Here is a 14,946-nt window from a genome sequence, read left to right on the forward strand (position 1 = left end):
CTCTTCAATTTAATTTCAATAGATTTTAGCCAACTCAATGTTCACTTAACTCTTACCCTTGAGAAAAACTTTTGATGTAGTTTTAATTAAAGAATCAAGGCAGAGTTTATCACCGATGTCTGCTCTTCTAATTTCTTTTATTTTCTTGAATTTTTGTTGTGCCAACCTCAAGTTTATTCTTGAGGATTTTTCACTTTTCTTCTTCTTCATTTTCTTCTTCTTTTTTAATTTTTGTTGTGTGTCAATGCTAGAAGTTTTATTCAAGTAGATTGTCGTATTTGGGTATGCATACATGTGTAGTATTAAAATTTGTGTATTTTTTAACTAAAATTAATCCAAAGCCAATATGACATAATTTTGATTTTGTGTAAAGTTCCATAGGAACAATTATTGTAAATTTTTGAGTTTGAGAAGTTTTGAGTTTTAGTTGAGCCTCCCTTTCTCAAACTCAATTCGTTCAAGGGTATTTCCCTTTGTTAACATTGTCGGTCAAAGATGGCCATTTCTCATTGATTTCATTGACGTCGTTGCCCACTTCCTCATCAAAAGAGAAACTTCAGTGGTATAATTTTTTATATTTCATTTTTTTCTTTTAAAAATGAGAGGAAAGATAAATCATTGTATCATTAAACTCGGGCCAATGGGTCTATTTATCTTCTATGCATGTGCATCTTTCTTTCTGTTCGTATATAATTGGGGACAAATGTGCGAATTTCAAAATATATTGCAACATATGTTTAGCTTTATATGACAAATAACTTATATCCTATAATAATTCTCAACTCATTATTTCTCCTAAAAAATGTTTATTATCTTTATATCACATTTTATGTTGATTATTTATCTTTTATTATTGACCAAGACAAGAATTTATAGCTTTAGTCACATTTTTTACTTTTCATTGCATAGTAGTCTTGGCAGCATTGTCACTTTAACCAATTCGGCGGCACCTTCCGCGGTCCATCAATTGCTAAAATCCATCTGCCGCTCTGCAACTTGTACAGTCCTTTTGCTCCTTTCTTTCCACAGAAAATATCATAATCCACATCACCCCCATGGCCCCCGTCTCCACACGACATGACAATGAAAGCTTCTGAATTTCCATTTTTATGTTCACTTGGAGGTGTTCTTCTCCATAGATTGGAGGCAAAGTTGGCTTAAAATATCCAGAAAAGAATACGAAGAGCAAGAAGAAGATGAAGGGTGAAGGAGAGACTCATGATATTGTCATCATCGGTGGCGGCATCTGTGGGCTCGCCACTGCCCTAGCACTTCACCGGTGTGCTTCAGTTCCCATACTTCTGGACCTGAAGTCTTCTTCCCCATTCTGTTTTCTGATGCCTATAGATTTGCAGGAAGGGCTTTAAAAGCCTGGTTTTGGAGAGGTCTGATGAACTAAGAACAACTGGGGGTGCCATCTCTATATTTATGAATGGTTGGTATGCGCTTGACCAACTTGGTGTGGGAGAGGAGCTCCGTTCAAAGGCTATCCTTATAAAAGAGTATTTTGCAGCTCATTCGTTTACTCTCAGTCTAAGATTTTCTCATGTTAACTGTGTTTTTATTTGTTTTTTTTCTAAATGCAGACATTAATTTTATCAAAGTAATTCTTGATGTTTCTCATGCTCAGCATCATAACTGTTGGTTGTCTCGGCTAATTTTGAATAAATAAATTAAGCTTTAATGAAATTATTTAGCTAATTTTCAGATTGAATTATTATTTGAAGTTTTGTAAAAATTATATATTTTTTGTGTTTTATGATGTTCAAATGCATTGTAATATGACAATTATAATTTTCATGATTAATATTGAAATCTTCTTCTCTTACTCAGATAGTTGGTGCTCATCCATTGAATTTGTTGGCTCTCAAAACAAATAAGCCTAACACGACTAACTATTGTTTCATCTTTAACAAAGTTACTTTTGTCTATTATACAGGATAAGGGATGCTTGGCTGTTCAAAGAGGAAGCAAAGGTAACACCATGCAGGTAAATATGCATTTTTTTTCCTTTTAGAATACTCTGCTTTATTTATTCAGTTACTAGTCATGCATTAAAGTCCACTTCTTTTCATTCATGTTTATATCCTTACTAATACACTAATATGCAATTAATTTTTTTTTTTTAAGTTCCAGATTTGTTTCCATACATTATCCCTCTTAAAATCTGGTTTAATTCATTTCAGAAGGTGCCAAACATATAAGAGAGTCATTTTCCTTTACCTGCTTCTCTTACTAATGTTTTCTTTTCTCACCTGTTTGTTTCAGTAAAGAAGGACTGCATTGTTTAAAAAGGAGTGATCTTGTTGAAACATTGGCTGCTACTCTCCCAGCTGAGTCAATTCGCTTTAGTTGCAGAGTGGTAGCAATGGAGGTTGATCCAATTACATCTTTTCCCATTATTCATGCTAGTGATGGGCTCATCATCAAAGCTAAGGTGGTTAATCAATACAAATGACTAAGCTGATTCTTATACATTCACATTAGCATGTGTCCTGCTCGATCTAAAGTTATTTGTGGCAATATTTGAACCCTACTTCTCAAATTTATGAGATTGGAACATTAGTTTATGAGAAAAAAGAAGGATGGGTGGAGAAAGAGAGTGAGTGAGAGAGAAACTTCAAAGGGTCATAATCTTCATGTAGAAGCTCAAAATATTGTATGTCATTTCCTAAAAAGATAGCCCTTTGATCCCATTTTTATAGTAGTTTTAGTGCTAAAAGGCAAGCGACTTTTTAATTCAATAAAATAAATTAATGTATGCTATGTTTGCCATAGACAAATAAATATAGTGACTAGAAACCTGGTTAAGTCACATGGACCACTTCTTTGGCAAATAGTATGTAGGTTTCGTTGACAGGATAAGTGTTATCGTCGTCTGCGAATAGGTAGATTTCTTGTGTGCCCCGGACAAGTGCCTTCTGAGTTAGGAAGATGCCCTTTGAGCTTGGATGAGTGCCCTCCAAACTTGGGTGTGTGACTGAGAGTCATATGCCTTGATTCCTGACAACTTCACCAAGTCTTTTTTAATTTAGCTAAAACTAGATATTTGAATATTACATGTGCTGCATAAGACTAAATTATCCATGTAATATTGCTATTACTCTCTATATAAATTCAAAATTAAATTTGTGCCACTGAAGCTGCTCATGTTTGTAAATGATGTGACACCTTAAATCAGTTAAAATTAGTACTCAGCTCCTCATTGAATCAGTGCAAGGCTTGTGAATGAGTTTGTAGACAGCCTTCTCTCCAATTAGGAGATCGAAGTTCTAAGCACACTCTAATCATTAATTTCTAACATAGTTGTCATTAACTTTCCCAAATAAAATTAGTCTCATTATTTATTTTTCTTGTTGACATAAAAAAATACATTTCACATTAAAATGATATTAGGTTGATTTCACTCAATAGTAAGATGCTACTTAATGTGATGTAATATGCTACAACTTCAATGTTGTGTTTTATATAAATTCATCCCTCAAAGATTTGTGATCCCGGAACTGTCAGTCAGTTCATGACAGTTTAGAAACTAATTTATTTGATGGTGATAATTTATAAATAGTTTTCATGATAAAAAATAAGACCTACATGCATGTATAGCTGAAGAAATATTTCCTGACTGAAGTCTCTGTATATATTTGGTTATTTGTGGTATTATGGCAAAAAAGAATGAAGTGACCGGATTTCCATGCAATTATGTGATTTAACAGATTTTAGTTGGCTGTGATGGATCAAATTCAGTTGTGGCAAAAAAATTAGGCCTGAAGTCCCCAAAGATATCACCCATTTGCGAGGCGAGAGGCTTCACAAATTATCCGAATGGCCATAGTTTTGGTGATCAATTTCTGCATCTATGGGGCAACAATTTCTTGCTTGGAAGGGTTCCTGTTAATGACAAGCTAGTTTTCTGGTTTGTGGATCATAAATTCAATCAAAGAGGTAATTTGCACCAAGCCTCCAAAACATTTTATGTAGAACTATTGCTTAATTAATGAGATTCTAATCGAGATGATTTTTGTTTGTGTTGGATGAGACCAACTTGGCTCAAATTCTGTAAACAAGTAGCTATTCAATAACATCCAGTTTTTTTTCTTAATTCTTAAGTTTACTTTATCACTTTTCTCCAATGATAAATTTTTTTTTTCTTCTTAAGTTCCTAACTTTCCTTTGTCACTTTCCTCCAATGATTATGACTCGTTTGAGGTAACTTTCTCATCATTTAGCTTTTCAAACTATCGCCATTTTTTTTTGCAACCTTTTTGGCTTGCATTTAGGATTAAATTCCCTCAAATATAGAAGATAAAAAATAAAAAAAATTGTTGCCATTTTTTTCTATAAGTAAAATATTTATAGCATTCACATCAACTTTCAAAAAAATGTTCTTTCTTAATACAATTTTACAAATGCAGATAGGATGGTCTATGTATGATTAAGAACCTTTCTTTTTCTATAACCAAATGCTGCTTTCGTTCTGAGAACAATACCAATCTCTCCTAAATTTCACCAAACAATATATAGCATCCTCCAAAAAACTCCATTCTCTAAACTAAACCTTATAAAACCTTACAATCTCTAAACCTACTACTTGAATTCTGTCACTCTGCAGATATAGAAGCAAGGGAAGATCCCAAACTAATCAGAGAACTAACCTCGGAGCGCCTTCAAGGTTCCCCCAAAGACGTGATCGACATGATCACAAACTGCGAAACAGACACATTAACCCTCACACGCATCAGATACCGTGCGCCATGGCACATTCTATTCGGTAAAATGCAAAAAGGAACAACAACGCTTGCGGGGGACTCATTACATGTGATGGACCCTTCAATTGGCCAAGGAGGCTCTGCAGCCATAGAAGATGCGGTGGTCCTCGCTAGATGCTTGGGAAGAGAGCTCCAACCGCATCAAATAGCCGCATGCGGCTGCCGCGAACTGAAGAGGAAAGCTGAAGCCGCCATTAACAAGTATGTTAGGGAACGAAGGGTAAGGATAATGAGCCTATCAATGCGCGCGTTTCTAATTGGTTCCATGTCTGCAACCTCTTCCTGGGTGAAGAGGATGGTATTTGGTGTTTTGTTAGTTCTGATGTCGGGTAAGAACTCGCATGGCCATGCGCACTTTGACTGTGGTCATCTCTGAACTTTTGTGGAAAAAAGTGATTTTTGGCTGAATGTGGAACCAGTTCTCTTAACATGTGCACAATTTGTTGTGGAAATAATTGCTACGGTGTTTGGTTGCTGCTGAGTAAAGCGAGATGTAGTATTTTTTAAAATTATGGGTTTGCGTTGCTGTTTCATCACATTGTGGTTTAACAGGGTCGAGCGAAATGATTGCAGCTTGCTCGAGTTTTATGGATTTGTGGTTGAAGGTCTCATCCGTACTTGAACCACCCTCAACCCACAATTGAATCTTCATGAACCTCGGCAGTGAATCACTCCTTTGTTATATAAATCTGTAGATACAACAAATAATTTAGAAGCATAATGAATATTATCATTCAAAGAGGAAAATTATTGTGATATCTTTTAAATTGTAAAACATTTGCTTGTTTTGCAAAAAAAATTAAATTGCAAGCATGATTCAATAAAAAAAAAAAATTCTATTTAATTTTATGTTAAATGTTAGTTATGCAAATCCCTATGCCCGATGACTTGGAGCTAGCTATACAATCTACAATCTACAATCTGGCATGAAGAGGTGCCTGCCATGCAATCCAACCAATATTGTTGAAGTAGTCGTGCTAGCACCTTAGAAAAGTGGAGCCACCACCATCTTAAGATAAGCCCACACAACAGATGAATGTTAGTGTGCGGAGCTTGATTGGGATCGAAGCCCTCCAACAAAAATCAACACGCCATATGTACCTCAACGGCCGTGCCAAAGAACTAGGTGAATATGAGCTAAGCCCTGGGATTCGTGCACTGTACATGGGTACAATTTTGTCGTGGGATGGTCGTTTCTAAATGAGACACCGGAAGCTTGACGCTCGAGATGGGCGATCTAAAGCCTAAAATAACGACTTCAAACAGAGCGAGTGCGCAACAAGAATTTAGGATATAATCGACGGTCACATACCTTCGGTAATAATGAGTAAAACCGTAGGGAACATATTTACCGATGGTTTAGATCCAGTTCATTCAACGTACTAAAACCCCTTGTCGATAATAAAATTAATTGATAATTTATCTACAGTTTTATATTAATCAATGTTTATCTGACATATCTAATCGTCACTAGTGATCAAAATTTTTTATCGTAGCTTGACCATCAGTTTCATAACCGACTTTAATATTCATAAGCATAGTGTTGCACCTACGTTAGAAAAGTGTAGCACAACGGCCATTTAATTGTGGAAAAGTTGTTGACGGTCAAGGTTCGTAGCAAAAGTACAACACTCTCTTATAACATGTCTTGTTCGATATAACGTTGAAAAACCGTCAGTACCGAATCAACTAGCCTTATAAGCATCAGTAAGTCGTCAAAAATTTGTAGCATGACTCCTTCAACACTATAATTTACACACCTGCAATCATAACAGTACAATCAACACACATCACATCATAGTATTGAAACTAATTAACACAAACCATATACAAAAATAAAAGAAACACAATTTCATTAAACCAACTGAAATGAACAATTGTTTAATAAAAATAATGTTTGCGGCCAATAAATCATTTAACTTAAAAACAAACATAAACAAAAAAAACTCTCTATTCATCTTCTCTATCTTCTCATTCTCATCCACATCCTGAACTGGCTGCTTCCCTTTCTGTAGTTCAGAATGCAGCACCGCTTCGCTCTCTGCTTTCATCTTCTGCTCCATCTCCAATCTCATGGTGCTTAGGTGGGTGGAGACCTGGGCAGCAACCTGGTGTCACATCTCCTTGTTGACCTCACTTTTTGTTGAGGTCTAGTATTTCTTCCTTAGGAGTCTAGTGTCTAGCCATAGGACTTTTCTGTTGACTATTCCTAGAGGAGTAGTGATGGTACCCTCACCAACGTTTATCCGACATACCTAATCGTCACTAGTGATCAAAATTTTTTATCGTAGCTTTACCATCAGTTTCATAACCAACTTTAATATTCATAAGAATAATGTTGCACCTACGTTAGAAAAGTGTAGCACGACCGTCATTTAACTTTGGAAAAGTTTTTTATGGTCAAGGTTCGTAGCAAAAGTACAACACTCTCTTATAACATGTCTTGTTCGATATAACGTTGAAAAACCGTCAGTACCGAATCAACTAGCCTTATAAGCATCAGTAAGTCGTCAAAAATTTGTAGCATGACTCCTTCAACACTATAATTTACACACCTGCAATCATAACAGTACAATCAACACACATCACATCATAGTATTGAAACTAATTAACACAAACCATATACAAAAATAAAAGAAACACAATTTCATTAAACCAACTGAAATGAACAATTGTTTAATAAAAATAATGTTTGCGGCCAATAAATCATTTAACTTAAAAACAAACATAAACAAAAAAAACTCTCTATTCATCTTCTCTATCCTCTCATCCTCATCCACATCCTGAACTGCCTGCTTCCCTTTATGTAGTTCAGAATGCAGCACCGCTTCGCTCTCTTCTTTCATCTTCTGCTCCATCTCCAATCTCATGGTGCTTAGGCGAGTGGAGACCTCGGCAGCAACCTGGCATCACATCTCCTTGTTGACCTCACTTTTTGTTGAGGTCTAGTCTTTCTTTCTTAGGAGCCTAGTGTCTAGCCATAAAACTTTCCTGTTAACTACTCCTAGAGGAGCTTAAGATAAGCCCACACAACAGATGAATGTTAGTGCACGGAGCTTGATTGGGTTCGAAGCCATCCAACAAAAACCAACACCCCATAAGGGTGCCTCAACGCCCGTGCCAAAGAACTAGGTGACTATGAACTGAGCACTGGGATTCGTGCACTGTAAATGGGTACAATTGCGTCGTGGGATGGTCGTTTCTAAATGAGACACCAGCAGCTTGATGCTCGAGATGGGCGATCCAAAGCCCAAAATGACGACTTCAAACAGAGCGAGTGCGCAACAAGAATTTAGGCTATAATCACATACCTTCGGTAATAATGGTAAAACCGTAGGGAACATATTTACCGACGGTTTAGATCCAGTTCATTTGACGTACTAAAACCCCTTGTCGATAATGAAATTAATTGATGATTTATCTACAGTTTCATATTAAGTGATGGTACCCTCACCAACGTTTATCTGACATACCTAATCGTCACTAGTGATCAAAATTTTTTATCGTAGCTTGACCATCAGTTTCATAACCGACTTTAATATTCATAGGAATAGTGTTGCACATACATCGTAAAAGTGTTGCACCTACGTTAGAAAAGTGTAGCACAACCGTCATTTAACTATGGAAAAGTTTTTGACGGTCAAGGTCCGTAGCAAAAGTACAACACTCTCTTATAACATGTCTTCTTCGAGATAACGTTGAAAAACCGTCAGCACCAAATCAACTAGCCGTATAAGCATCGGTAAGCCGTCGAAAATTTGTAGCATGAAAAAAAAATAAAGCCCTCCTTCAACACTATAATTTACTCACCTGCAATCATAACAGTACCATCAACAAACATCACATTATAATATCGAAACTAATTAACACACAAACCATATACAGTTCCCATTTTGGGGTTAGCACCTAAATACTAATTTGCATCCTTCCATGCACCTGAAGCTTGATAATTTGAAATCTACCTTCTTATCCCCAATGAGAGTTTTGAATCTTAGGTTTTGATCGAATGTCCACATGCTAATTCCCTAATGGAAATAGCTCTCACTCAATTCTACACTTTGTTCTAAGTTTGTTGACTTAGAAGTCTGTGTTGGTTTTCGTGATCTCTTCGGTCAACACCAATACGAGCGGTGTGCTTGCTCGGCACACAACACCTATGTGGGGTCCATTTATTGACCTCACTTTTTGTTGAGTTCTAGTCTTTCTTTCTTAGGAGCCTAGTGTCTAGCCATAAAACTTTCCTGTTAACTACTCCTAGAGGAGTAGTGATGGTACCCTCACCAATAGAAATTCTAAACTCTTCTTTGCTAATCTTGAAGTTTCACATGTTGGTTCTAACCTCTAGCACTTAGTAGGTGGAGCCGATATGGGGGAGCTCAAGAAGGGTTCCCCATAGGACTGCCCGACCTTTGGGTTGACCCTGGGTGATGTGGCTTGGTCTAGTATACACACATGCACTTCACACTTTCACTCACAACCTTGAACCCTAGCCTACCTTGAACCCTAGCCTACACATGTTCACATGTTTGGTTTGGTTCCCTGACCTCTTTGGAGACCCATGTGGAGGTTTCCCCAACTTAGTCCTTAACTGGGGTGGATATAACCAGTACACGGGGAATCCAAAGTGGGTTTCTCTAGTCACATGGCACAAAGGGGATAATTTTATGATCAGCATTTGCATCAAACCTGAATCTTACCTAATTACCCAATTTTGACCTTTTAGCCCTAAACTTTCCCATAATTACCAAATTGCCCCTAACACCCCAAAAATCCAAGGTTGGTCCAAATCCATCAATTTTGTTGAAAAATCATCTCAAACCATTTCATACCATCCAAATTACTCAAAACATCCCAAAAATTCTATATTTATCAAAATACCCCCCAAATTTGTCAAAATTACCAAAATGCCCTTGGTGACCCAAAAATTCTAAAAACCTCCAAAATCATTTAAAACACTCCTAAAACCAATTTTTTTTACCATCATAAAACCAATTTTTTTCCATCAATTGAGTCTAATTTGACCAAATTGACTCACTTTGACTAAAATCCCAATTTTTCCCTAAGTGCCTAAAGCCCCCAAATCACCCCAATTTGCGCCCGAATGGATCTCAAATTTCTTCAATTTCAGTTCTAAGCTCAAATTCATCATGTCCTAACCCAATTGAAATCAAATTCAAGCCCAATTAAAACCAATTCTAAACTCCAAATCCAAGTCCAAGTGAATTGCCTCAAATTGACCCAAAGTAAAAAAATCCTCAAATTGAGCTTCATGATCAATCAAATGCCCTAATTTCATCAAATTCAACATATCCAAATTCAATTTCAACCAATTCAAAATCCATTTGATTGACCCATGGTCAATTTCCAAAATTAAAATCATCATGTGCACATTTTAAAAGCCATACCAATGTGTATTTTAAAAGCCCATTCCATAAAATTCTAAGAGCCCGAATTGGCCCACATGATGTAATTTCAATCTTTCATCATCCCACTTTCATCATCCCATGGCATCATCCCATGGCATCCAAAATCACTTTACCATGGTATCATACCAAATTTCCCCATGCATGCATGGTACTTTACCAAAATTGGGCATGTTGGCATTTTCCATTAAAAAATCATAAAATCAAAATTTCATTTTTCATGAAACCTTCACATGACCCCATAGATATCATGGCATGACTCATGGAGCCTTCCATGGGCATCATAAAGTCAATTTTTGCTAAAAATGGCATGAGGAGGTGACCATTCCCCTCTCCCTCCTTCACTTGGGCAACAATTAACTCTTGTTCCATGCCCAAGTCAGCAACTTGACCTCACTCAAACCTTCCTTGGGGTTAGCCCAAGCACCCTCACCACCAGGGAACCAAACCCAACCCTTGGACCAAGGGGTTAGACCCAACTGAGCCCAACTTATCCAAACCTCATATTCCCCTTGGATATTCACCTTGGAGCCACCATTAAACCAAATTAATTGCACCACTCAACCTTCATGGCCTCCCTGAGCTCAGAAGTGACCTGACCTGGCCGACCACCACCTCAGCCGTTGTAAAACACCTAGCCCGAGAAGACCCAACTGGCTTAAACCCCAAAATTAAACTCATAGGAGTTATCCCATTGTTATTGGTCATCACAGCTTTTCTCCCCTCCACCTAAGCTACCTCTTTGCCACCCTGGCTTGCTCTGATGGCAGCCATGGCCATGGCTATAAGAAGAGTACCCTCCATGGCCAGAAAAGGATGATGCACAACAAAACCCTGGGGAGACTCTGCCAAATTGCCTCCAGAGCTTCTCCAAGACTCCTTGTGTGCAAGCCCACTGCTTCCAGTCACCCATAGCTATTGTCCAGAGCCAATTTCTCCACCCAATTCTCAACTGAAACTAGGACATATTTAACCACTCCACCACTATCCACCAAACTCCAAATTGAGTTGCTCCTCGCCATCCCTTGACCAAAAGAAGAGGATCCCCCTGAAAGCCCCATTCTATAACTGTCGTAACATAGCCGTAGATTAAGGCCCCCAAATCGATTTGATCGAATTCATACATGGACTCAATCTCAGGTCAAGGTGACACTTAGAGGAGGTTCGCCAGCTCACAACGAAGCTCAGGAACAAATCCAATTGAGGTTACACCTCGTGGACCAAGGTATGAGCCACTTTCCCCCAAATTGAGCTTAGTTTGGGCTTTTATGAAGAAAATCTTAATATCATGCATGATCAACTGTATATATATGTTTGTATCAGTTAGATGCACGTGTAAGAACAAACCACACTTAATTTCATTGAGTATCGAGTGAGATCAAAGCTATTTAGTGTGGACGGTTCTCGACTTAGGCTGATCGGGGACGATAAACGGATGTCGTCCGTTTAGCGCATGTATTGATCCAACGGACGAGACGACATCGGATGAAGAAACGATACGTGAACGCGCGGCCACGTGGCAGCTGAGTGAGATGGCAGCGCTGAATCAGAACGCGATGCGTGGAGCTTCAGAGAATTCTGGGATGACGCAGAGGCTGAGCTGGATAAGTAGGAAAATAGGGATTTAGGATTTATTTAATTCCCAAAGCATAGAAAATCCATATCTTTGCATAGAAAAATCATAAAAATTAAAGAAAAATACTTTATTGTTCAGTGAATAAAGGAGAACAGTGTAGAATAAAAATTAAAATTATTTGACTTATATTTTATTTTTAATTAATTAAATACCTAAAAACTTAAATAAATCATAAGTCATTAATGTTAATCTCCATGGCTTGATATTTTGGGGGTTTAAACTTCATGTCCTTAGGTATGCTCTCTGATTTTTCCAAAGTCAGAGAACACCTCTAAGTGTGGAAGCCATAATTTTAAAAAATAAATCACTTTTATTTAATTAAAAAATTATAAAAATTAAAATATAAATAAAAAAAAATATAAAACTTATTTTGGTAGGTTCAATATGATCAGAGGACACTAGGAAAAATGTAAATTGAATTTAAACAATTAAACACATCATTTTATGTAATTATGTCCTTAAAATGAAATAAAAATATGAATGGAAAAATCAAAAATGTTATCCCACACTGTAAAAAATAGTCATATTAACTCTCTATAAAAATTTGAAACCTAAAACTGATTTTCTTAGCTAAATTTGATATTTGCATTAAAATAACTAAATAAATTAAATTAAAGGTCAAAAAATATAAAAAGTGGTTTTTTGAGTTCCTTGTCATCAGAGACAATTAATAAAAATAAAATTAAAACAAATAATTGATTTTTAAGGTATATTTTAAACTTTAATAATTAAAAATAATTAAAAATGATAAAAATTAATAAAATTGAAAAATACCTGAAAATGTCACAACTGATTCCCAGATCACTTGAGAGTAATTAAATTTTTTTTCCTAATTTTCTAAATAAAGTTATAAATTTTTAAAGGCTTAAAAATGAATTTTTCATAATTTGGCACTAAATTAATTACAATAAATAAAACATAAAATTAAAAAAATATAAAATTTATTTCTTTGGGTTTCCTTGACTCAGAGAGATTTAATAAAAATATACAAGTTAATTTTTAACTTAAATAATATTTTATATTTAATTAATACTCAAAAGCATTAAATAAATTTAATAATTAAAAAAATCCAAAAATCATGAAAATTAGTCCTAATGGTCCTCTTACCTAGGTGAAACTCCAATAATTGTTTTGATTGATTAAATGAATTAACCTTGAAAAATTCCTATTTTTGAATAAAATAATTATTATAAATTAAATAAAAATCAGAAAATCACATTTTCTCCTCTAATATTTTATTTGACACATGAGTGGGGTACTATAAAAATTTCAAATTCATTTGAGTTATATTTAATAAGTTATGAGGTGGGGAACCCTAAGGGCAAAATGGTAATTTTGAATTTTTATGCCTTAAATTGATTAAAGGGTACTCTTTTAGATGATTGAAACACAAGGGATTAAATAATAGAAACCAATGCCTCACTTTTTTATAATAAAATTATAATTGTAATTTCCCTCAATTATTATAATTCGGGAATTAAGTAAATTTAGTGATCCTTATATAGGGGGTTGGATGTTGGAAAATGATAATTCACTAATTTAAAACCACTAGTTAATATTGGAGTGATATTATAAGCATTGATAAAGATTAAAAATACCATAAATTTAATATCCCTGAAAGTTCTAAATTTATCTGAATTTATTCACTCATAAGTCTTAAGGGCTCAGTAGTGAACTAGACTTAATTTGAATTTGCTTAGTGAGGATTAGGAAACATAATTAATTGTGAACATTTTGTAAACACTACAAGCCCAACCTTAATTGTAGGCATAAAAGTCTTAATAACCTAATCTTGCCCTCAAGGGCACCCACTTATATAACTTTTAAGCAAAATAATAAATGACTAATTAAATACCCCACTCATGAGATGATTAAAACATCAAGTTCATTGAGCATAGAGTATTTTAACCAATCAAACCCTAAACTTAACTTTGGATGATTATCTGAACAATATAATATGTTCAAATGAACTCAAGATGTTTCAAAAGATTCTAAAGGTTGCTTAGAGTCATTCTTCGAACACCTTTACGATCGTTTGATTATTTTTGAAGGACTAATGAACCTATTATACTTTGCTCAAGAAAATCATCCATTAAAACTTTTAGGGAATCATCAGGTTGTAACATAGAACTTAGTAGAGGTAGCTTGAACTTTTTTTCCCTGTTTTCTTTCCTGCAATTTTATTTAAATTTCTGCAAAATTATATACATGCTGCAAAAGCTAATTTTTCAGCGGGAACAACGAGAAGATGACAGGTATGCTTTTACAATTTTATTTAATTTTTGTTATTTTACTTACTACAATTTATTCTTACTTTAAAATATTATACATGCTTGGTTGTAGATTTTACTTCATCTGCAAAATAAAAATAAACTTTCCAAAACCAACCAATATTTTTCAAAATTAAACAACATTTTCAAAACTAAAACATATATAACAATTTTAGAACATGACCTTTTTGAATTTACAAGAGTCTCTCAGATGAGGTAACTCATGGTTGCTAACGAGATCTCCTCATTTTAAATGAGTTTAAAAACTCATTTAAGCTAAGTAAATTAAAAAAATAGTGGTACCGGAACAAGAGAACCGTGTGATCATAATTGGTGTCACTCTAATCAACTTTAACCCCCCTCATAATGATTGAATTGAAATTTGTCATTTAAACCTTTAAACCTTAAACTTTAGGACTGCTACTTTGCCAAAGAGTTTGGAGCTAGTGCCATGGGCAACACAACAAGGATGCACAGAAGAATAACCTTGAGAGAGCAAACAGATCTACAACAACAAATCTTTCCTTAGAATTAAAACAACAAGCCATAGGACTTCGAGGTAGTTTGCCTAGTGCGACATAAATTCTCAACTATATCTTTTGGCCTTTGCACAATTATGTTGTGCAATCTAAGCCCTAACTCGTCTTAGGCTCTGAGGTTGTCACTTGTTGTGACATAAATACTCTATCTTCCAGGTTAATTGTATGATTATGTCATATAAATGTAAGCCCTATATAATAATAATTGGCAGAATGAAACATTTAATATCTTCTCATCGAAATTGAAGCTAAACCACCGGATAGCTTGGGAAGTCGTCGAGGTTCTCCTTAGGATCCATGGCATCCCTTAGT

General features: G+C 35.4%; 1 protein-coding gene across 1 annotated transcript; it reads left to right on the forward strand.

Annotated features, from left to right (window-relative positions):
* Window positions 1–956: 956 nt before the first annotated feature.
* LOC110032614 (FAD-dependent urate hydroxylase-like) lies at window positions 957–5,174 on the forward strand. Its single transcript, XM_020736288.1, has 6 exons — window positions 957–1,279; window positions 1,356–1,502; window positions 1,940–1,990; window positions 2,269–2,437; window positions 3,714–3,942; window positions 4,610–5,174. Exons 1-6 carry the CDS (start codon window positions 1,197–1,199, stop codon window positions 5,140–5,142), a joined length of 1,212 nt encoding a protein of 403 aa, XP_020591947.1. The 5' UTR covers window positions 957–1,196; the 3' UTR covers window positions 5,143–5,174.
* The last annotated feature ends 9,772 nt before the right edge of the window (window positions 5,175–14,946 follow it).

The sequence above is a fragment of the Phalaenopsis equestris genome, unplaced genomic scaffold (genome assembly GCF_001263595.1).
Source record: "Phalaenopsis equestris unplaced genomic scaffold, ASM126359v1 Scaffold000982, whole genome shotgun sequence".
In the NCBI taxonomy this organism is placed as follows: Eukaryota; Viridiplantae; Streptophyta; class Magnoliopsida; order Asparagales; family Orchidaceae; genus Phalaenopsis; species Phalaenopsis equestris.